Here is a 24,573-nt window from a genome sequence, read left to right on the forward strand (position 1 = left end):
TCCAGTCGACTCGTGGGTTCCGCCGCCGCAGCCACGCCAAGCCGAGTACCACCGCGTAGTCGGCCACCGGGACCACCACGAACCTCAGTTCTTCCCGGTGACTCCCGATCGTCATCTGGACCGGCTCGGTGTAATACTGAGCTGGCCCCCCCCCTGCCAGCGTGCCATCTAACTGGCTGAATGAAATGGGCTCCCGGAGGCGCCTCAGCTGTAGCCCGAGCCCCGAGACCACCGCTGGGTGCATCAAGCAGTGGGTGCAGCCCGAGTCCAGTAGCGCCCGTAGCTGCGCCTCCCTCCGGATCTCACCCCCGGACGTGTATCCTCACCCGGAACGGTGGGCAGTCCTCGTCTCCTATTGGGTCCGCGCGCCTCGACTCCCCTGCTCGCACTGGGACGCCGTTCAGTGCGAGCGCGCCTCGTTTCCCGCCGGCTCCGAGTCCTCTCCGTAGGATGCTGTCTCCGGGGTCGACCACCCCCCGCGTCCTTTCTCGGTCACCGCCGCCACTGCCCCCTTCCGCGGTCGGTCACCGGTCCTTTTCCCGTTCGCACGCGGGGTTTTGACTTCGGGCCGTGGTGGGGCGCCTTCCCGCTCCGTCGGGCACTGCGCCGCTCGGTGGCCTCTGCCTCCGCATCGGAAGCACAGATTCGGGGCTCTGGTCGCCTCTCGCCTCCCGGTGGACTGCCGTCGACCGCTCCGTCTCTCCTCGGGGGTCCTCTCCCTCGGCCGGTCCCTCGTCTGGTCCCGTCGTCTTGTGCTCTGTTGGATCTGCCGCCACGCCGATTCCGCCGTTCCGGCCAGCCAGATCCAATCCTTCACTGTGGCCGGGTCGTCCCGCCCCAGTGCCCGTTCCAGGATCTCTGGGTTGAGTCCCCTCTTAAAATACTTCACCTTCAGGGACTCCGGCCAGTCCGCGAGCTTCTCGGCCAACCTCCGGAACTCCAGGGCATATTCCGATACCGATTTGCCCCGCTGCCTGAATTGTAGGATGTCGCCCTCCGCCCGCTTGGCGCTCAATGTGTCCTCGAATCTGTCCCGGAGCGCCTGCATGAAGTCCGGGAAACTCCGTAGTTCCGCCGCGTTGGCATCGTACAGCCCGATCACCCAGCTGGCGGCTTGGCCATCTAGCAGCTCGGCCACGTAGGATACCCTGTCCTCGTCTCTAGCGAATAGGTGACCACCCCTCTGCATGAACCCCCTGACGTGCGTCAGAAAGTGCGGCAGCTGTTCGGGGTCCCCTGAGAACTTCCCAGTGATACCTCGAAGTCTCAGGGCGTCTGCCGCCCGTTGGTCCTCCGACCGGGGCGCCGTGGGTGGTGCCGGCGGGGGTGTCGGACCGCCCCCTGTCGCTCGCCTCCTCGTTCACCGCCGGTGGCCCCACTCTCTGTAGTAGGGTCTGGAGCATCGCCTCCACGGCGTCTAGGCGTCGCTCGACTCTCTCCTCTAGTCGGGCGAATTTCTCGCTCCACTCACGGTTCCGGAACCCCGAACCCCGGGTCATCGTAACGCCCGAATCGTCTGGTCCTTGGTTCACGCCCATCGACCACCGCTCGGATGGAGTGCGCCCGGCCCTGGCCGCTGCCCCGTCGCTCCCGGGCGGCTCCGACCGCCCTTCCGCGAGCCTGGATCCCTCGCGCTCCAGCTGACCCACGGATTCCTCGTCGCTGGTCATGCCTGTATTGAGAAAGAAAACGCTCCTCGGTGGTACCGGGTAGCGCTGACGGTGAGTCCTGGCTTTATGTGAGATTTGCCCCGTTCGACAGAGAAACTCTCGTGACACGTGTGGTTCACAAAGAAGGTTTACTCATGCGTAACGTAGTAGTCACAAGCAAAGCCAGGACTGGCTTGGTACAATTGCATCACTTGTTATATTCCCCCTTCCCGCGCTTTTTCCCGCCTCGTGATCGCGTTGCGGCTGTGGGCTATTAGGCCCCCCAATGTCCCCCTGATCGTTCATGATGGCAGGGTCGGTCAGAGTCCATTGTCCTTGATTGCCAGTCCCCCTCCGGCTGGGTTGGCCCCTCCCTGCTACGTGCAGACCCGCGGGTTCTGTGCTGCGTTGCGATCTTGTTTCGCTGCCCTGCGGCCCCGTTCCTTGCTTGCTCGCGCCGTTATCAGTTCATAATTAAAAGCTTCCGCTGCGGTTTTCCTGTTTAGCTGGCCGCAGGTGGCTCGTTAATTAGCGGCGCTTTCGGTTCCTCTTTTCCCCGCTAGCTACCGCCGGTGGATTCCGCGTGGTCTGGTTGCGAGCTTCCCTGCAACCCCGTGCTTCCCTGAAGCCTCGTGCTGACCGAACCTGACAGATGTAACATTGACCTTGCAGCCCTGAGTGAGACTCATCTTGCCAACGAAGGTCAGCTGACTGAAATTGGAGATGGATACACTTTGTTTCTGGAGCGGTCATGGCAGTGATGAGCGTCACGATGCTGGCATTGGATTTGCCATCAGGAGTCACCTTGTTTGGAAACTTGTTAGTCTCCCCAAGGGTGTGAACGACCAGCTCATGACACTGCAGCTTCCACTGCAGAATAGAAGTCAAGCCACCCTGATCAGTGCCCATGCCACCCCATGACCAACCTCGACGAAATGAAAGATGGGTCCTATGAAAAACTAGATACCCTACTATCAGCAGTGAGCAGAACTTGGCAGTAAGAGTAGGGTGTGATTCTGCAGCCTGGCAGGGAGTCATTGGGAGACGAGTGGGCAAGTATAACAGTAATGGTCTACTCTTACTGAAGACCTGTGCAGCACGTGACCTCCTCATCACCAGAATAACTTTCCACCTGCCTACCCATAAAAAAGACCTCCTGGATGCACCCCCGCTGTAAGCATTGGCATCTCATGGACTATGTCACTGTCAGGAGAAAAGACAGGCAGGATGTCAGAGTGACCAAGACCATGTGTGGTGCTGTCTGTTGGACAGATATGGTTAAAAGATATGATATTGAACACACTAAATTACCCCCAAATGATGTTGGAAAGTTTGTGGTGGTCCACGACATCCAACTATTGCCTTAATATATATAGTGTGAATAAGACTATAGTGTCTTAAGTCATAATGTAGTGTATTTGTTTGGAGTTAGCATGTTGTGTGATAGGAGAAATTGTGTTTTGTAAACTTGGATATGGGGTTTAAGGGGTGGAATTCCATCTTTCTGGAATTCCTTTTCATTTCTGATGATTAGGCTGGTAGTCCAATACAAGGCAAAGCTAGATGTCTTTCACCCTGCAAGATTACAGTATCCACATGGAAGAGTGAAAGAGGTGGAAACATTTTTCCCCCTCTAATTATCATGCGTCCAGAGCCATTTTGCACAGCTTTGTTAGTTCACCAGGCAGGGGAAAGCTCAACAATGGTGTTCCAATTGCTCCTAATATTTTCTTCTATTAAAGTTCTTAATATTGAACTTGTCCCAAGTTTATGTTCATCCTCCCCAATCTTATGCCATCCTGATGGTTTGAGCTACAGTCCTCTTTTCCCCAGACAAGATGGCCCATGGAGTAGAATAGGGAGGCATTAGGTTGGGGAAGTATTGGTAACAATGCTATTTCACCCTTCTTACTGTTAATTCTAGAGCAAGGATGATCCCAATTCTACCTATGATGAAGACAACATGGCTCAGTGCATTGTTGACCTCTTTATTGCTGGGACAGATACAACCTCAGCTTCTCTCCATTGGGCATTGCTTCTCATGGCGACTCATCTGGATATCCAAGGTGGGACAAAGTGATGTAGTGGTGACAATAGGATATAATACAGACAACAAATCTATTTCAAGGATTATTTTTCTGTTTTGTTTATTTAAATGTCCCTGTTTAAACCAAAGGTATGGAGGTGAAGGCATTACTTTTTAACAAATCCTAGTTAAATGCAAAGATTGTGAAAATAACTATGTAGGACAGACAGGTAAAGGACTGGCAGAACACATCCATGAACATCAGTTGGCAGTCAAAAGACAAGAGGAAGATTTTGTAATTTCACAACACACAGTTCAACCATAGTTTCATAGTTTAGGAAACTCGACATATTTTTGACTAAGCCAAGTCTAAGAAGGCGAGAGATTTCCTCAAAGCCTGGCACTCTGATAAATTTAGCCATCAGCAAACATATAGACAAATGATTTTCAAATTACCTTACACTCTTCTCCCACCTAATAATCAACATCCAGAGAAGCAGGAACCACCACAGATCAGCAGCAACAATCAGTGAACAAACAAAAGCAAAAGCTGGTAAGAAAACCTTCTGTAAATAAACAGCCACCAGACTCCATATTAATACAATGATGCTAATAAATCGATTCTGTTACCAAGCAAAGTAATGAAACATCTGTAAGGAAAATGCCAAGCTCAGGGAACATCAAGAGCCCAATTTCACTAATGTTCCAGGAGGTCTAAGATTACGATTAGTATTTCTGCAGTCACTTCAGCTATTCCTACAGCACCTTAAAAAGTAATACATCTGGCCCTGGAAACTTGAATTCATTTAAATTAAACTGCCCAGAGTCTCTGGGAGTCAGGAGGCATATGTATTTAATAAATTATAGGTAGTCCCTGGGCTAAAAACGCCAGATTTATAGATGAACCATGGTTAAGAACGGAGCCTACTATAGCAAAATTTGAGTTAAATACACAGTGATTCAAGTTAAATACACAATGGTTCGAATTAATTACACAATGCTACTTATACAGTATTATACAATAATATTGTTCCGGCTTACGTACAAATTTGACTTAAGGACAGATCTTGGGAATGGAACTTGTTCTTAAACTGGGGACTACCTGTATCATCATCATCATCATCATAAACTAAACCACTGGAACTGACCTATATTCTGAGTAAATCCAAAGTTGCTCCTTTTTTTTCCCAAATAACTGTATTAAAGATTACAAATAGAAAGAATAAAAACTAATAATCTACAAAAAATATAAAAATAGTGTCCAAAAAAAAATGAAAAAAGGAGAGGAGAGAAGTAGCTTTCCCCTTCATCCCAGCAAGTATAAACAATTTTAGTAGCTTATCACAATCTCTTAATACAACATATATTCTCTTCACCCCATAACTCATCTCTTGACTAAAGACAAGATCCAAAAGCCTTGTCATTCGTTCCTTATCAACGAAATTCCAGTAAGGGATACCAGACATAATTAATTATCTGTTAACCTTGATCGAATGGGCCACCCCTGTATTCCTTCCCTGTGCTTTTAACAATCTTAATTTTTAACCCCTTCAGATAAAGACCCAGAGCTTGATTTCTGTTCATCTTTTTTTTTGTCCCAACAATCTTGCAAAGCTTTAACAGAACTCTTTTGTATATCCGGTAAGAGAAAGTTATACAAATCAGTTTTCTGATTTAATAATTGTACATCTTCTTTAAGCAGTGAAACATGAACCAGTTTTGTTTGTATATCTACTACATCTTTCTCCATATCCTTCTCATTGCTTGCCACGTTTAAATCCACATTCAGATTAGTTTCACACTTACCTGGGGTAGCTTGTTCTCCTTCTGTAACTTCATTAACACACCCTCTGTCTATCACGTCAAGTAATTTCGAAGACCAGCATTCAAAAATATCTATCAGAGTTTGTTGCTCCATTCTTTATTGACAAGACAGATTTATTATCCTCTAGCTTCCTCTAATGTCAAATCCTCGAAGTCCCATTAACATGTTTTCTCTAAAAGAAACTCAAATAGTCAACCCAAACAATCACAGGAAGGATTTATTTATTTTATTTATTTATTTTCCAAATTTATATATGCCGCCCATCTCACTGTACAAGTGACTCTAGGCAGCATTACAAGTAAAAAACGATAAAATCTTAGAAAAAAAATATACAAGTTAAAAATTACAAAAGGTTAAAATTAAAACTAAGTTAAAACTATGGTTCAAACTAAAAAGGCAGAGCATGCTCTGGCTACCAGCCATCCCTGGTGCTGTGAACCCCCATTGGGTCCCCATGCAAGCTGGCAGAGCCAGGTCTTGACGCCTTTTCGGAAGGCCAACAGAGTGGGGGCCAATCTCACCTCAGGGGGCAAGGTGTTCCAGAGGGCTGGAGCCACGGCGGAAAAGGCTCTCCTCCTGGGCCCTGCCAGTCGGAACTGTCTCGGCGGTGGGGTCTGTAACATACCCTTCCTGCCAGACCGGGTGGGATGGGCTGATGTGATGGGGATGAGACGGTTCCTCAGGTAACCTGGGCCCATGCCAGGAAGGGCTTTAAAGGTCATAACCAACTTCTTGAATTGGACCTGGAAGCAGATCGGCACCCAGTGCAGCTTGCGCAGCAGAGGGGTTGTATGCGCAGTCCTAGAGGTGCCCATAACTGCCTGTGCTGCCGCATTCTGCACCAGCTGCAGCTTTCGAATACTTTTCAAGGGTAGCCCCTTGTAGAGTGCATTGCAATCATCCATAAGGGAGATGACCAGGGCATGAGTGACTGAGAGAAGGGCCTCCCGATCCAGATTCTTCTCCTTAACTTGAAATCAGGGGGAGAATTCTTCTAATTATTTCAAAATTGTAATTCCAAATCCATCTGGGCCCTTAATCCATTGTTAACTTTCCAAAATCTATACTCCAAGCATCCTTTTGTTGTTTAATCCAAAAAACAATATTTTTCCAAACCTTTAAAATCTTACTTAAAAATTATTTCTCCAAGGAGAAGGTGACTCACCCAGTGAATACTGTATAACTTGCCATTCTGAAGGTTCTTAATATTTCCAAGGTAGTAAAAAAAAGAAGAAGAAATCCAAAGTGATTAAAATTGAGGCTTGGTCAAGCTTTATGTCCTTAAAAAAGGCTGTGTTGACAACTGTGAGCAAAGATGGTTCCTCCCTTGACTCCCAGCCGCTCAACTCATAAGCGGACCACAAAACGTTGATCCCTGCGTTCTACTCACAAGGAGCAGCTACTCCTAATGCTAAGATGTGGAGTAAATACAGAACCTTGGAAACTGTGAGAAGAATTTATTAATGAGTTCATTAACACAGAATTTTTTTGGATATTCAGTCTTTTCTTCCTGGGCATTTTGTACCCTGGACTGAGCTGGTATTTCTGAGATGAGCTACCAACTGACTCCCCTCTGATCGCTTGGCTGTTGATCTCTAACATTCTTTTTGTTACTGTCCCAGCATCCCCATCCAACCGCTCACGCTTTCTCTGGATACCTCTTATCTGTCAGTCAAGAATTACTCATGGTGGATGCAGTGATTTCTGAGTTCTCTCCTAGCCTTTTTAGAGGAGCGCTGTGCATAATATATTCCCTTGAATAACTAAAAGTAATCTGAAAGCTAAGCAGCCTATAAACCAGAGGTTTTTGTATGACTGTTACCATAAACTATTTATTGATTTATTTAATGGTACTTATTACTCACTCAAGTCCTGGGGTGCCGTAGATGGGGTATAGCAACAAATATAAGCAAAAAGAAAAAGAAAAAAAATCCCGCAATTAAAAACATCGCAAAACAAATATAAACTCAAAATAGGTGCCCACAATTAATGAACTGGGGCCAAAAGGCTCATTGGAATTAAACTGCCTTCAACAAAGTGGGGGTTGTATATACATCTTGTCAAGTCCACCGTGTCCAAAACCCAGTTCAGAAGCATTCTCACACAACCAGGCTTCGTTCAGAAAAATACTTCTTTATTAAGTGGTACATGTAGCTTGCAAACAAAACATTGCTAAAACTAAAGCCTTGGATAAACTTCCCTCTATTTATCCCCCCTCCCCTAATTGCCTGGCGTCTCGATTCCTCTTCACCTGGTGTTGACCTCTTTCCTTCCTCCCCCTCCTACCCGAGTTCCTTCCTGGCTCTTTCGGGCCCAGCTGCCTTGCCTGCAATCAGGCCAGCCTAAATTGCCCATATATGGTTAAGCTCCATCCCACCTCCCGTTACTATTCCTATTACAATCTTAAACTGCAACACCCCCCCCCTCGTAGTTACAATTCACAGAAACAAATCAATCCAACTCCCATCGAATGCAATACAATGTAAAATAACAATAGTTGGGTGATGCAGGTTCTGACATACTGCCCCCGCAAAAAAAACACTCCTCTTCACCACGATGGTCTGGAAACCTGGAAAATAATAAATAGAAGAATTGGAATTATGAAGATATACAGTCCATAGAGTCCAACAAGTTTACCTGGGTTTGTTTGGATATTTTTTATAAAAGTCCAAAATTAAGTCAGGAGCCTTAACATGTCTTTTGGAGACCCATTCAGCTAATGATTTAGGGAAATGTTTCCAATGCACCAAATACTGACTGTCTCCTTTAAATTTTCTAGAGTCCAATATTTCCCTGATTTCAAAGTGTTGCTCCCCCTCGATCATAATAGGGTCAGGAGGGGCCACTGCTGGCCTCCACTTATCAGATTCCTTGTATGATTTCAATAGTTCACTGTGGAAAACAGGATTAATCTTCCTGAGGGTTTTGGGGAGTTTCAAGCGTACAGAAACAGGGTCAATTACTCTATCCACCATGAAAAGTCCTATGAATTTATTATCAAGTTTTCTACATGCTCTGGAAGATTTCAGATTCTTAGTAGATAACCACACTTTGTCCCCCACTTTCCACGGTTCATGTGGGGCTCTCTTCTTATCTACCTGGGCTTTGTAACTTTCTGTGGCTTTTTGCAATAGCTTGTAGCGATTGGCCACAATTGTCTTATCCTGTTACCCCATTCATCCACTGTTTTAACCCCTGTCTGAGCATGAGGAAGTTCAGGTATAGGTACAAAGTCTTGCCCTGATACAATTTGGAAAGGTGACAGCCCAGTACTATCGTGGACAGCATTATTGTAAGCCACTTCAGCATAAGGTAATAAGTCCACCCAATTGTCCTGTTGATAATTAATGAAACATCTTAAATATTGTTCCAACCCCGCATGCCTCCTCTCTGTCGCTCCATCTGTCTGAGGATGAAAGGAAGAGCTCATTGCTTGCTTGGACCCCAAAAGGGTTAAAAATGCCCTCCAGAATTTAGATGAAAACTGGACCCCCGTGTCGCTGATCACTCTTTCAGGACAACCGTGTAATTTGTATATGTGTTGGATAAACAATGCAGCTAGTTCAGGCGCTGAGGGGATGGCTTTGCACGGCATGAAGTGAGTTTGTTTAGAGAAGAGATCAGTAACAGTCCAAATTACAGTCATTTTCCTGCTCTCTGGTAGACCTACAATAAAATCCATTGCAATCTCTTTCCAGGGTCTTGCAGGGCTTGCCTCAGTTCGTAACAATCCACATGGTTTCCCCCCTTGCCGTTTGGCCATAGCACATACAGGACAGGTATTTACATATTCCGCTACATCTCTTCTGAGAGAAGGCCACCAAAATTGCCTGCATAGTAGATGTAAAGTTTTGACAAATCCAAAGTATCCTGCTGTTTTATCATCATGGCCTCTTTGCAGTACCTGCTTACCAGCCTCTTGGGAACGTACAGTCTATCTGCTTTCCACCATGCCCCCTCCTTCTGGGTTAGTTCTTCCTTATTCTCCTGGAACCATTCATCCTGTTCCAGGAATTGATTTAAGTCTGTTAATAACTCTGATTTAAGGAGAGGTTTGGTGGCTTTACTTTGTGATATGGTGACCCCAGCTGCCAATTCTGGCTCCCTCCGGTTGGGGATTACAGCTGATACCACCTTTTCCCGCTGGCTATTGTGCTGAGGCAGCCGGGATAGAGCATCTGCCAAAAAGTTCCGCCCCCCCGGGATGTATTTTAAAGTGAAATTAAATCTGCTGAAGAATTGCACCCATCTTATTTGTTTAGGACACAACTTTCTGGGTGATGTCAAAGCCTCCAAATTCTTATGGTCTGTCCAAACCTCAAAAGTGTCCTCCGCTCCTTCCAGCAAATGTCTCCAATTCGTTAAAGCCCATTTCACCGCTAAAGCCTCCTTTTCCCACACTAGCCACCTCCTCTCAGTTTCAGAGAACTTTTGAGATAAGTAAGCACATGGTTTTAACACTCCTTCCCCGTCCTTTTGTAAGAGGACTGCCCCAGTTGCCACATCTGAGGCATCTGCCTGAATGACAAAAGGCCTTGCTGGGTCCGGGTGCTTCAGGATGGGTTCAGCAGTGAATAATTGCTTGAGTCTTTCAAAAGCCTCCTGACATTCTATTGTCCATTTTAAAGAGGCCCCTGGGGCTTTTGCTGCTACCGTGGGTTTGTCCTTTGTTTTTAATAAATCAGTCAAAGGGAGGGCTACTTGTGCAAAATTAGGAATAAACTGTCTGTAAAAGTTGGCAAAGCCAAGGAAACTTTGCAGTTATCTCCTGGTTTTTGGGGCCTCCCAGGCTAGGACATCCCGCACCTTATTTGGGTCCATTTCCACTGCTTTATTAGATATTCTGTAGCCCAGATAGTCAATGCAATCTTTATGGAATTCACATTTGGATAGTTTTGCATACAGCTGCGCATTTAGCAGTTTCTCCAATACTTTCCTGACTAATTCCATGTGTTCCTCCATTGTTTTGGTGTAGATTAAAATGTCATCCAAGTACACCAACACTCCTTGGTAGAGAAACTCGTGCAACACCTCATTAATCAGTTGCATGAATACCCCGGGTGCGCCTTTTAATCCGAATGGGAGAACTCGATACATGTAGTGTCTCAGAGGGCATCTAAAGGCGGTGCGCCATTCGTGTCCAGCTTTTATTCGCATGCGAAAATATGCCTCTCTCAAATCTAGTTTGGTAAAAATCTTTCCCTTTGCCAAATGAGCTAAAAAGTCTTTCATTAATGGCAGAGGGTACTAGTTCTCTGTGCATATTGCATTTAACCCCCTATAGTCCGTGCATAAGCGTAAAGTCCCGTCTTTTTTTTCTCTGAACAATACTGGCGCCGCCAGGGGGAATTTGGCGGGCACTATGAAACCCCGGCTCAAGTTTTTGTCAATGAATTCCCTCAACGCCCCCATTTCCTTTGGGGTCATTGAGTACATCTTTGGGGTTGGGTACTTCACCCCTGGCACCATCTCAATCTCGCAGTCGGTGGGGCAGTGTGGCGGTAGTTGGTCAGACTCCTTTTCGCTAAAGACTTTTGCCAAGTCCCTATATTGCCAGGGGATTTCTTCCCCTCCTCCCGCATGGGGCTTCCTCCCTTGGCGCTGTTCATTCAGGGCTGCTAACCCCAGCTCCCCTCGTTGTTTGGGCTCCCCTTTCACAATCCCATGCCTGCCATCTGGAAAGGTCAGAGTCTTTTCCCGCCAGCTGATGTGGGGGTCCCACAGTTCCAGCCAGGACATTCCCAGAATGAGGGGGTAACTAGCCAGCGGCGTGACCAGGCATTTTAAAGTTTCCCGGTGCGTTCCGACTTTTAACTCAAAAGCCTCGGTATAGTAGCGGACCGCACCTCCCCCCACCACTGTTCCATCCACTTGCCTGAAGATTATGGGAGTTTTCAGCCGGTGAACTTTTAAATTTAATCCAGTGACGATCACGGGGCTGATTAAACTCTGGGAGCAACCTGAATCAAGCAATGCTGTGAGCCGGGCTCGACGAGTCGATCGTGGTGCCCGGATCACTACCTCATATGTCATCGGACTCACCCGGATGTCCTCGATCGATTTGCTCAAGATCGGCTGGTCGTGCCTCGGGCTCTCCTCCCACTCGCCGGCACTCTCCCCTTCGTCCTCGCTGTCGGAGAGGTAGGAAATTTTCAGCCTCTCTTCTTCGCCTCTCGCCGCTGTACTTTTCCATGTTGCTTTTATCGGCTTTGCAGGTTTTTCGGCTTTTTTCCCTTTTCCCTTCTGGGGCAGGCTGCCACGAAGTGCCCCTTCTCGCCACAAATGAAGTAGGCTTTCCCCGTGGCCTGTGACCTTGCCAAGGGGGTTAACTCCTTCATTGCTGGTTTCCTCCCTGTTTGCCATGTGGCGCTAGGGGGCCGCCATCTCGCCTCTGTCCTGTGCGGTTTGACTTTGGCCAGTTGCATCTCCAATACGGAGACATGGGTGATCCATCCCGCCAAGGTCTCCGGGCACCCTCGCACCACGGCCCTCTTGAATAGCCTTTGGTCCAGCCCCTCCTGGAACACCCGCACGAGGAACCCTTCTGGCCAGTCTGGGAGCTTCGCCGCCAATTATTTGAACTCCAGCGCGTATTCGGACACTGGGCGCGCCCCTTGTTTCAGCTCCCTGATTGTCTTCGCTGCGTGCATGCGGGCACATTGGTCTTCAAATCGGTCCCGTAGAGCTGTGATGAATCGGTCAAAGTCCCCCAGTTCTGGGGCCTCCACTTCATTCAAGTCATTCACCCACTCAGCTGCCATGCCTACTAGGAAGCGGGATACATACAGCACCCTCCAGGCATCGCTTGCAAACAGGCGCCCGCATGTGCCCATGCAGATTCTCACCTGGTTCAAGAAGGCAGGCAGTTGGGCAGGGTCTCCGTCGTACTTCTCTACTAGCCCCCATCTTCTCAATAGGTCCCCTTCCTCCTGATGAGGTTGTTGGGCGGCTTGCTATTGGTCTGCTTCCCAGCCGTGTCCTGCGGGGGGGCTGGACCGGATGTGGGGGGGGGGAAAGTTCGGTGGTTCCCATGGAGCGAACGGGGAGGGTTGGGTGAGCTGCGCCGGCCCCTGTCTGGCTTTGGGAGGTTGCACAGGAGGTCACACCATAATCCCCAGCTTGCCCAATTCCTCCCTCAGGGTGCGCACTTCGCCTTCCAGCTTCCTCACTCGTTGCCCCTCATCCCAGGGTGTTGTAACTCCGGTCGCTGTTCCTATGGCTCTCGATCATTGAGGGCGGGCTGCCACCTCTGGGGTGAACCTTCCAGCGTCTTCCCAGATGCTCAGGTCTCTCAGTGGGTCCCAGCGGTGGGCCAGGCGCCTTGTTGGATCCTTCGGTATGGCGCCCGCTAGCGCTTCAGTGAGGGGGATTTGCCATTCCTCTACTTTTGTTGGTGGGGAGCTGGTCCAGCCGCCCTCCACCCCTGCTCCAAGGTTCAGTCTTGCCCTATCTGCCTCCATTTGTAGGATTTCTCTCTCCTCTTCTGCTGGTGCCTCAGGCAAACTTATCTGCAGCTCCTCAGAGGCCATTCTAAGTTGCTGGAAATTCCTCGTAGAGTTTCCTCTCATGTGAAATCCAGTATCAGGGAGTTTTAGCAAAATGTCAAGTACACAGTGTCCAAAACCCAATTCAGAAGCATTCTCACACAACCAGGCTTCGTTCAGAAAAATACTTCTTTATTAAGTGGTACATGTAGCTTGCAAACAAAACATTGCTAAAACTAAAGCCTTGGGTAAACTTCCCTCTATTTATCCCCCCTCCTCTAATTGCCTGGCGTCTCGATTCCTCTTCACCTGGTGTTGACCTCTTTCCTTCCTCCCCCTCCTACCCGAGTTCCTTCCTGGCTCTTTGGGCCCCAGCTGCCTTGCCTGCAATCAGGCCAGCCTAAATTGCCCATATATGGTTAAGCTCCATCCCACCTTCCGTTACTACTCCTATTACAATCTTAAACTGCAACACCCCCCCATAGTTACAATTCGCAGAAACAAATCAATCCAACTCCCATTGAATGCAATACAATGTAAAATAACAATAGTTGGGTAATGCAGGTTCTGACACATCTCTGGGGAGAGGGTATTCTACTAACTGGGGTCTACAAGACACAAAGTGTGCTCTCCCACCTATATCCCATGTGCTTTGCAAGATGGGACCTTCAGCAGACCACCAGACTCAGCTCTGGCAAGGCACTGATGGAAGCCTACTGGTAACCAGTGTAATGACTGTAATGTACGTGTAAGTCATCCCTTGTGGAGTTTTAGGGCCAGGTGTCTGGCTATGTTTTCTATCTGCTGGCACTTCTGGATCATCTCCAAACTCTGCCTCAGCTAGAGTACATTGCAGTACTCCAGTCAAACAGTGATAAGTGTGATCAGGTAGCTATGGTCTTAACTGGCACAAAAGCCATAGCTGGTCAATTCCACCCCCCACCCTGGGCACAGCTTCTACCTAATGCTTGAGCAGGAGCCAAGAATCCAGGAGGACCCCCAAATCACAGACTATGTATTTTGGGGACAGTATATTAAATATTAAAAGCAATTAAAGACTTCCATGGCATCTCTGGTTTCCACTGGGGTGGCAATCTGTAATTAAGTGCCATCACCATGCAGAAGACTTCTCCCAGAGGTTTAATGTAGATGGTAAGCAACATGGGGAAAACACCAAGCACTTTGGAGTCCCATACTGGAGATCCCTCGGGGTTTGGTGCTTTGCTGCCATGCCCGCCAACTAGATCAGTGCCTCCATTCTGAAACCTTGCAGCCCTCCAGAAGGCCACCAAGGTATGCAATAATGCAGAGAGATCTAACAGGGCCAAGAAGGGCATACACATCCTATCTAGATCCCAACAAAGGTCATTTTTCAAAGGGACCCAGGCCATTTCTGTCCTATGACTGAGCCTGAATCCTGACTGAAGGGGATCTAGATCATCTATTCTTTCTTGGACCATCTGTAGAGGGAGGAGATTTTTTTCCCTCAGCCCTGAGGGATCGCTGGACAAAGTTAAAGAAAAATAAAAACAAAAAAGATCTAGCTGTGGAGCGGAAGCCATGCCAAGAAGAGGAGGCAGCGGGGCTAACAGCTGCTGGGAAAATTGAGGTTTTCCCTCTCCCCTCTCCCCAGTCAGAAAGAAGGAAAAAGCTTGTATTTAAATCTGAAAATAAAAAACCTACCAGGTTTCTTCATAAGCTTAAAAGAAGCAGAGGCAGAAGAGAAGAGCTATAGTAGACCCATTACCTGTTGTTTGTGCAAAAAGACAGAAAACCAGAGAACTCAAAAGGAATTGGAAAGAAAAAGTAATAGAAATCTAAGTTAGAAATAAATAAAGGTCTGTAAAAGAAGCAGAAGTGTATAATTCTTTATGTCAAGGCAAGGTTTGACATTGTGAAATAAAGTTCCCCTTAGTCCAGAGGGGGATAAAATAAAACATAACTGGAGTGCAAGACTTGTTGTGTCTCAGTCTCAGATCAATCCAGTCCTTAGATCCTTGATGTCAAGATTTTAATGGTGGTATAATATCTCTCAATATTCACCTTATTTCTTTTCAGAGACAAATTACAGGATCTGAAATAAACCTTCCACTTTCACTCTTTCACAGATAAAGTCCACAAGGAGCTGGAAGAAGTTTTCAATTCATCTCACTCAATCTGTTACAAAGATTGGAAGAAACTGCCCTACACCAGTGCCGTAATTCATGAGATCATGCGAAACAAATATGCCTTATTGTTTGGGCTTGCGAGACAATGTGTGAAGGATGTCTATCTGAATGGTTTTATCATCCCCAAGGTACAGAATATGGATTCTTCTGGACTGCTGCAGTTTAAGGGCTCCATCCTCATGTAGGAACACTTTGGCTAAGCTCCTACTCTGTTTGTATGTATATGTGTCTTTTAACTTAGGGTGTTGTGTGAATTCAGCCAATTAGGGTTAGCTCAGTAAAACATGGTTAAGCAAAATATACTTAATACTGCGTGTGAACTCAGAAAATGTGCAGCTGAAAACCTGAGTTCTCATTTCACAAATGAATGAAAGCTATGTCACAATCTCAAGTATATGGCTTTCAGACAAAGCAGTGGCTAGAGTCTGCTGACCACGTTAGGTAAAGACCTAGCAGATGAATTGGTACAAAATACTTTAGTGATGATATATAACTATATTAATAATTAGCAAGATGGACAAATTATGTAACAATACATGCTAGAAATGCCACAACAAAGAAGGAACATTGTATCATCTGTGGTAGTTATGTAAAAAAAAAACCCTCAAAAGTACTGGAAAGAAATACATCAAAAATTTAGAAAATCCTGAAAATAAAATTGGAACTGAAACCACAAATATTTCTATTAGATATAATCCCAGAAAGCATAAGTGAAAAATACTGCAATTTACTAGGATATATGCCGACAGCTGCAACAATAAATTTGGCACAACATTGGAAAAGAGGAATCTTGCCAGTAACATCAGGTTGGGAGACCAATGGAAGAATATGCAGCATTGGCAAAACTGACGGGGAAACAATGGAAGGGAAGGGGAGAATGTGTCGCTAGAAAGCCTTCCCATAATGTTTTTATTTAGGCTTGGTAGCTGTTTGCCTTATTCAACGGTTACTATCTGTATGTATGTAGTTTTGTGTTGCCTTCCTATTTCATTATTCTAACAACAGAAATGCCTTTAAAAGAAGAATGAAAAGACCTGGCAGATGGACTTGCACAGTATGATATACTTGCTTAGATATTTTGTGGTGGAGCGTGCTGTGGGAAGCGAGTTCATTGGGTTAGCGTAAGACTGAATGTAACAGGCAGTTCAGCCTAAACTGAGCAAGTCATATGATATACAGTGTGTGGTCTCTGAAAGCATGTAGCTTTTGTTTTCCTCTCCAGCTAGCAAGAATAACCCACCACAAAATGTTGCAAGGGAAGTGTTTGTGCATGTGTATGAGTGTTCTGGAGAGTGGGAATCCTTGCCTCTCTCCCCTTCACTGCCCAAGGGCAGATCCTTCCAGCAAGAGGATCGCCAGAGAAAAAGTTGTTCCAAGCCTCTGGAAGACTTGAATTAATGATGCCTCCAGCTGTGGGCCAAGAGCTGCAGACCAAAGCCAACCGAGCGTAGGTGTAAGAAGGGAGGAGAAGCTTCATCAGCCCACTCACTTCCCTTACAAATCAGGAAGGGCAGGGACCCAAATGGCAAGTGGCAGAAGAGAACTGAGACAGCACCCTGTCTCTGATGGGTAGAGCCCGTCCATCAAAGAGTAATTCTGGCAGCGACAGAGTTTCGCCTGGTAGCCTTTGATGTGCGGGATGCTGCAAGGGTTGGTCCTCTCACCTCTGATTTTTGACGTGTATATGAAAGTGCTGGGAGAGGTCTTCTGATGATTCTGGATTCACTATCATCAGTATGCTGATGATACCCAACCATACATCGCTACCACAGGCTGTGAAGGAGATGCCGTCGACATCTTTTCCCAGTGTCTGGAAGCTGTCAGGGTCTGGATATTAGAAAGCAGACTGAAGATGAACCCTGGCAAGTCAAAGTTGCTGCTGTCACATTGGAGATCTCTGTTGCTACCAGGATTACTCTGTGATGGCCAGGCACTACCCCTCAGGGAGCATGTTCATGACTTAGGGGTCCTTACAGCTCCTGCTGATTGAGCAGGTGGAAACTGTAGCCAGAGGGGCCTATCACAATTCCAGTTGGGGCACCAATTGAGGCCTTACTTGGGCAGGTGGATCTGGCAAGTGTAACTTGCCACCTAGACTACTGTAATGCACTCTACTTGGGGCTGCCTTTAAAGAATATTCAGAAACTGCAGTTGGTCCAAAATGCATCAGCCTGCATACCTTTGGGCTCTGATGTTGGGAGCACAAAACCCCAGTTTTGTGGACCCTGCACTGGTTGCCAATTGGTTTCTGGGTTTTAGTTTAAGGTGCTGGTTTTGATCTATGAAGCTCTTCATAGATTAGCACCTGGATACCTACAGGACTAACTTATCACTGGGAATCAGGTGGTTCATACATCTAGTAAAATAAATTAAAAAATGGATAAGATAGTTATCCAGTCAGTTTCAGCCCAATCAGTTAGACATACTGCTGCAAATTCTACGTTCTGGGAAAGTTCAAGGGGCTGAGTCAAGGAGGTGCTGCTTTTCTGTTGCCGCCTTCCCTGATGTGATGTTCCCATCCTCAACTTTTAACTTTCATTGCCTTTTTCTTTGCTCAGTGTAGTTTAATATTGTTATTTATGATGTTTTTGACTAGGGGTAAGTTCTAGATTTCACCATGGATGTTTTAAATTACCTTTTTATATTATATGTAAGCCACCCAGTGTGGCTGAGTATCTTTGGGATTATGCTGGAAGAGAAAAGTTCAGTGAAATCAATCAGTTTGGCTGCCAGGTGAGGCTCTCTGCTCTCCAAGTCACCAAAGCAAAAGTAGCTGGATGAAAAGGGTTGATTGCTAACATCCTTCAGGATCCTTATCCCTGTGACATATAAAAAGGAGGGCTTGTTCTGTTTTTGGTGGGAAGACACCACTTTCACCTGGCCTCAGCTTGCCTTAATGTAGGCTGGCCCTGAGATGGAGGCTCTGTTGTGAGGACATGTCCTCTGAAACAATGAGCAGTGTGTCTTGCAACTGGGAGAGGGAGATCTGTGGAGGAGGCCTTAGTTGTGCTGGTAACATTATGTACGGGCCAGTCCTGGTGGCTGCAGAAGGATTGGCTTCAGCAGGAAACTGTTGCGAGTAGGGAACTGTATTGTACCATGGGAGACTGGCTCTGATGCAACTTGGAAAAGCGAGACAAGCTTACTCTTCTCGCAATGAAAGGATATAGCCAAGATTTCTTCCTAAGAATGGTCTTGGGCATGCACTATTACGTTTGTTTGTAAATGATGTGGATTAAATGGTAAGCAGTGAGATTATATAGCTTATAGACAGCATATGGGGCAGTTAAAGAAAAAGTGGACAAAAAGCCCGGCCCCATAACTCTTTGGGGACACTAACTATCTCAGTGGAGGATCAACCCAGCCTGTTGTTCCCGCCAATCTCCATCTCAGCTTCTTTGTTTGTTAAATGTCTTAAATCTGCTAGTGCCTTCTAAATTAAATGCATGTAGAGTTTTAAATACATTTGAATCCTAAGAGAAATGGAATAGCTGGGAAATGCAAGGCATGCTTGTCTTGATGTTTAAGTCAGTTTATTTCTTCCTTACAGGGAGCTGTTATTCTTCCAGACTTACGTTCTGTTCTTTCGGATCCTGAACATTGGGAGATGCCTGAAGAGTTCAACCCAAATAATTTTTTGGACAAGGAAGGGAATTTTGTGCTAAAAGAAGCATTTCTTCCCTTTGGAGCCGGTAATGTGTAGAAAAGCAGTTATGACTGGCAAATGATACTTATTTTAGGAGGGGGGAGAAAAAGGCAAAGAAATATTTGCTCCATGACATCTGGGGATTTGACTAATGTAAAATGAAGGACTCTCTTTCCATAACATGCTTAACTGGATCAATGGAGGGAAAGATTAAGATTCATTGGAACTCTAGAAAGAGTTAATTGATACAGAGAAGTAAACCTCATGGTCTTAAATTTACTCTAAACAGATTCAGTAATCTAGTCGGTTAAACTAACTCCAGGCAGTCTCCTCTTGTGGGAACTACCGTTCACGAGGTTACCTAACCCATATTTCTCCTGACATCCAGACAGACTTCCTAGAGAGGCCCCATAGAAATGGGTCCTTTGTGGGCACTCTCTCTCTATGGCTTTTGGTTTCTCCCCCCCCCCCCCCCCGCCACATAGTGGGCTTCAAGAATGACCAGAAACAGGTGGGAAGTGAGTAGGACACCCTTGAATCTTTTCACAATGGCCAAGGTTTTGTTTTTTCCTCTGGGTATTCCTTAAAGGATAGTTTGCTCCAAGTAGAGAAAATAAGGGAAGCAAAAGGAAGTTCATCAGGAAATGGGTGTCCCCTAGGTACCTTCACTGCAGCTGGAAAGGTGTAAAACTGGCCATTGCCATGCAGACCCAGCCACCCCATATCAGGTGCTGCTGGTGTGTGATGATGACAGCAGTGACTCAGAGTTGCTGGGTTGCATCATAGGAAAAGCACCGAGAAAAAGTCAGTGGAGCCTCAGGTAAAATATGGAATCCCTCCACAGGTCTGTCCCTGAATCTGTATCCTGAGCCGAAGGGCAGAATGGCAGCCCCCTGAGGATGGCAAAGGGATCTGCCAAAGAATCCCCACCACTGCATTTTAGGGGAATTCATGCATCCCTCTGCCCTTTCTGGCCATCTTAAAATTTCCTGTCCAAGTAACAGCTTCTTTTCATTGTTAGAGAATGTTGGAGTGACAATATAACACTACTATGATATGACCTAGGAATATTTTGGAGCTCTAGCAATGAGCATGAAACTGAGCAAACTCAGGGAGGCAGTGAAGGACAGGAAGGCCTGGCGCAATATGGTTCATGGGGTCACGAAGAGTCGGACACGACTTAACGACTAAACAACAACAACAGAAGTCAACAGAGAAGGAGGGAAGAAACAAGGGAAGGAAGAGAGGAAAAAGGCAAAGGCGGATGGGTGAAAAACATCCCATTATCCTCCATGGTGGAAATGGGACTTGAAAAAAAAAATTAATAGGAATGAATTGTCACAACAGATGATCCAGTTCTGCAAGACACAAAATAAAGGAAAAAGACCAATACTTTTGTAGCATTAACTTAATATGATTAACTTGGTTAGTGAAATAACTCATTTTCTAGATTCACTGGATCTTTTAAAACATGAATTACCCAATTGGCTGAGCTCACACAGTGAGATAAAACACAGAAACACAGACCACATTGAACACTAACCAAGTTCAGCATTTTAGCATTTAAGGTACACTTAGGATGCTTCTCTTGAAGGAGGAGGACTTCACCCATCAGCTCAAATTCCCTTCACATGATCGTTGCAAAGTGGGGAAATGCTTAACGAATAGGCAAAATGGATTATTACTGATTTCTTGTTTTTCCTTCATTTTTTGTGTAGGAACTCGTTCCTGCTTGGGGGAACTCCTTGCAAAGACTGAGTTCTTCATCGTCTTTACCAGCCTGCTGAGGGAATTTAGGTTGGAGCTACCAGAAGGAGTGGAAAAGCTCAGTCAAGAATCCATAATAGGGTTGACTCTGCATCCCCCTCCTTACAAGATTTGTGCTCTTCCTCGTACCAGGACACCATAATATGAACCAATAACAAGAGCGGCTTCCCATGTTATGATGTCTGTCTGGTTCAACACTTAGTAGATCCATCACCTTCAAGATTGTCTCTTCTTATCTTGCTGAATGACTCCTCCCAGCATCTCTCAGCATCAGTCAGCTTCCTATGCGTCCCAGGCAGTGCAAAGATAGCTGTCACACGCTGCCTGCTGGTAGCGGCTACTACTACATACCTGACCAAGAGGGGAAGGGGCTATGATGTAATGCAGCCTTGCCATTACCGTCCTGTTGCAAGGGCTCATGGGATATTAGGCCCTTCCTGGGGAAAGCAAGTGGCGACTTTGAACTCTCAAAATGGGAGTTTATTTTCCTTAGATATCAGAGCATTTACAGTACAGAACTTTATTTGTTGCAACACAGGTTACTATCGCTCTCTGTTTCAATCAACATTTGTAGATTGTTCACCTTCAAGGTTCAGTGTTGAGATCTTGGAGTTGCAGTTAATATACAGTAGGTGCAAGGAGTGAGTTTGCAATCCATTCATTTGATTAGCGATAATCATGGTTAGTTTTTCAAGTGGGTCAGTGTGTTTCTGTAAACCTGTTAGTTAGATGGTTCAGTACATTATAGATTGTCCACAATCAGAAAATGGGTTGAACACAGCTGCATTCACATAGCATACAGTATTAACCTGGCTGAAATTACCCATTTTCTTGGTTTGCATAATGCAGTGGATCATAAGCTGGTGAAACTGCTGAGCTCACACAACGTACTAAGTCTCAAAGAAATCCTAATGAAATTTAAGGGTAACCAGGTTTAGTGTCTTGTGTGCATGCCGGTCTTAACTGCTAGCAAGGTTGCTGCTGTGGGGTTCGAATGAAGGGAGATTCTCCCTGAAAAGCCTTTAGCGTGTCAGAGGATGGTGTTAGTTAGGCTTACTCTAAATAGGAGAATCTTAAGTAAGTTTTGGAAAATGTAACAATAAGTTGGGGGAGCCTTGAATCTTAGAGATCAGTAGTGAAAACTTACTTTTGGTGATGACCTGATTTCACCACGGAAATCATGACCCAATTATATTTGCATATTCTTTGGCATAAGAATTTCCTGGTAAGGCACCACATTTGACTCAAGGTTTGCAATTGCAGAATAAATCCTGGTTATTTTCCTACTCTTGTCTAGTCAACAGGGACAGCTGCTGGGCAACGCAAATATCTGGAAATTATTCTTTCTGTGACAAGGGTGATGTGGGATACAGATTTAAGGAAGACAAATAAATCTCTTTACTGCCCCTACAATGAGGTTGCCAACTGCCTGCCAGCTGAGGCAGCTTTATGGGCTTGCTTTCCTCGAAACGGGCTGACCGAAGGGGAAAATTGGACTCTCGGGTTTCTGCTATTCCTCTTTCAATGGGCAGTGTGAATATCACCTTCTTTCTTTGGGTTCCTTTGTGAGGGGAAGGAAAAGCTTTAATAAAGGGAATTAATGCTGCAGAACCGTGTCGGTGCCTCCCTGGGAAACGCAACGGTGCCGGTCCTGATCCTGGGTCTCTGGCCAAAGGCCACGGTGGGAGCGATGCCAGAGCCATGAAAACCTCCCTCTTGCTGGATTTCTGTCAGAAGGGAAGCAAGATGGCCTCCCTCTAGTGCACCAGAGGCCGGGGGAGATCAGGGCCCACGGCTTCTTCCCCCAGGAAAGGGGGCCCGGCTGCACAAGGGAGGCCTTTCCCGCCAGAGGGCTTCTCTCCTCCGCCATCTTGCTCGCGCTGCCTCTCGGAGGGGCTGAGGAAGCGGGAGCCGCTCCTCAGCCAGAGACATCGCTGAGGGGAAAATGGGAAGAAAAAGGACCTCTGGGGAATGGCGGGGGACACGCAGCGTCCCTGCTCTCTGGGAGCCTCGCTTGCTGCCCAAGCGGCCCCGAAGGAGGGAAAGGCCACGGCTGACCTCTTGGCCTGCTCTGTCCCTCACAAAGGGAGAGGAAAAAAGGATGAGGGAAACCTTTATTACCTTTATTTATTACACCTGGCCATCCAGGTGACCCCAAAGGGAGGAAAGGCTCGTCATTCCAGAGCAATCGGCTTGGCCCAGCATGCAAAGCCCGTCACAGACCGAGAGTAGAGGCTGGAGTAAACCTTTATTTGCGCAAATAAAGGGTGCAAGAAAAAGCAATCCAGAGCCAGCACCCCCCCCCCTTAGGGCGAGTTCCGTTTACACGGTTCTTGCAAAGCCCATCCCTTCTTGGGGTGGGCTCTTACAGAGACACGAAACTTGAAGAAAAACAAAGGCGTTAATCACAGCCAAGCGTGACGTTGTACTGCTGTGCTACTCTCATCGTACAATTTGAATGCAAAGAGCTTCTAATTAGCCTGATTTCAGCCTATATCTTGCCTGCGCATCCTCGGCCTCCAGTTACCTGGCTCAACAACAGGCAGAATCGATCCGTGAGCAAACGTGGGGTCTCTCCCCCTCAGGTTCCAGCCGCACAGGGAATCGTGGCAGTTTCCTCCCGTCTCATTCCCACGTATTCTCTGCTCTGTCACCCCTTCCTCACTGCAAGTTACAAGGGCCTCTCCTTCCCTCTCTCTCGCCCCGATTAGCTTAACCGAGCAAGCTGAATCAAACCTTGGCTGCATCATGGCTGCAGTCAAGCTACGTAGCCACCTCATCAGGCCGAGCTCCCAGCCTGCCCGCTCTCTCACAAAAGGAGAGGAAGGAAAGGAGAAGGGGGGGAAAACACTGGGACATAAAATAATTGTTAGGGGGAAAAGTAAAGTGCGTCCTGGGAAACCAGGTCCAATCCCAGCTTGATCGTGGAGCTCTCTGGGAGACTTGAGTCAGTGAGGGTTTGCGTTCCCCCAAACTATCCACTTCCAAAGTGCAGCATCTGAAAAGTGGGCCGGAAAGTTTGGGGCGCTGAAGTGAATGGGTGCAGCTGCTCGGTGCCTGATGGAGGAAAGTGGGAAAAGTCCTTCCCATCTTCCTGTGATTTTCTTTGCAGAGTCCTGAGTGTGACCTGGAGGGCAGCTGGCAAGGATGGTCCTTCTTGGTCAGCTGCTGAGGGCATTCATTCTCCAGCTGCCAAAAAGAGTGAAAAAGATCAGTGAAACGGCTGCAGAGTGGTGACGCTACAGCTGCACCCAGAAGCTAAATTAAAAAAAGAAAATAAGGCTACATTCACGCAAATGCCTCTGAAGGACTCTATGCCTCTGTACAGGGAGGAGATCAGTAATAAAATCAGTTGAATGTATTCCTAAGGTCGCAAAGAAGAGCACTGAGGCTGGGGCAGGCTGGCCATTCTCCCAGGAACATAGCCCAGAACGAAGAAACAGGAATCACATCTTTGACTGGTGTTCTCTGGAAATTCAAGTTCCAACCAGAAACCCTGGAACTCTCCACGTAACGTCAAAAGATATCATGTGTATCCAGCAAAGTGGGCTTTTTAAAATTAATCTGCAGCTGATACAGTTGAAATATTTCTGTAAGAATTTATTCAATGTGTTTGTTATTCTGCCTAATGTACCAAGGAAGGAGACAAAATTGTTGAAGAAGATGGATTACAGCTAATGAATGGAAATGCCATAAATCAATTTGCCCCAGAAGGATACAAATACAGAGGTACCTCTACTTACGAACTTAATCCATTCCATGACTCTGATCGCAAGTCGAGTTGGTTGCAAGTCGAAGTAAATTTTCCCATAAGGTTCAACGTAATTACTGTTAATCTGTTCCGGCGTCTGCGGACCACGTGTCAGGGGCGGAAAAACGGCCGCAGACCACGTGGAACGGGCAGAAAATGGCCGCGGACCACGTGGAACGGGTGGAAAAATGGCCGCGGACCACGTGGCATGGGCGGAAAAATGGCCGTGGACCACGTGGAATGGGCTGAAAATGGCC

The 24,573-nt window shown here is 46.7% G+C and overlaps 2 protein-coding genes across 8 annotated transcripts in view; one reads left to right on the forward strand and one right to left on the reverse strand.

Moving 5' to 3' along the window:
• Positions 1 to 5,616, reverse strand: part of LOC148213506 (cytochrome P450 2J2-like) — a 95,018-nt gene extending 89,402 nt beyond the window's left edge. The window contains exon 1 of the mRNA XM_088132313.1: positions 5,482 to 5,616. Within this exon, the coding sequence (XP_087988439.1) occupies positions 5,482 to 5,593 (112 nt within the window). The 5' untranslated portion in view covers positions 5,594 to 5,616. The remainder of the gene's footprint in view (positions 1 to 5,481) is intronic.
• Positions 1 to 22,167, forward strand: part of LOC103060118 (cytochrome P450 2J5-like) — a 61,261-nt gene extending 39,094 nt beyond the window's left edge. For 6 of the 7 annotated variants that reach the window (XM_088132310.1, XM_088132307.1, XM_088132308.1 and 3 more), the window contains 4 exons: positions 3,574 to 3,715; positions 15,093 to 15,280; positions 18,703 to 18,844; positions 20,517 to 22,167. In XM_088132310.1, the coding sequence (XP_087988436.1) occupies positions 3,574 to 3,715; positions 15,093 to 15,280; positions 18,703 to 18,844; positions 20,517 to 20,707 (663 nt within the window). In that variant the 3' untranslated portion in view covers positions 20,708 to 22,167. Of the gene's footprint in view, positions 1 to 3,573; positions 3,716 to 15,092; positions 15,334 to 18,702; positions 18,845 to 20,516 lie in introns of all 7 variants that reach the window. The other variant, XM_088132311.1, reaches the window with a different exon arrangement.
• Positions 22,168 to 24,573: the final 2,406 nt, after the last annotated feature.

Source organism: Python bivittatus, unplaced genomic scaffold, assembly GCF_059951505.1.
Source record: "Python bivittatus isolate LINGU-HERP-01145 unplaced genomic scaffold, Pbiv_v1 ctg000980_np1212, whole genome shotgun sequence".
In the NCBI taxonomy this organism is placed as follows: domain Eukaryota; kingdom Metazoa; phylum Chordata; class Lepidosauria; order Squamata; family Pythonidae; genus Python; species Python bivittatus.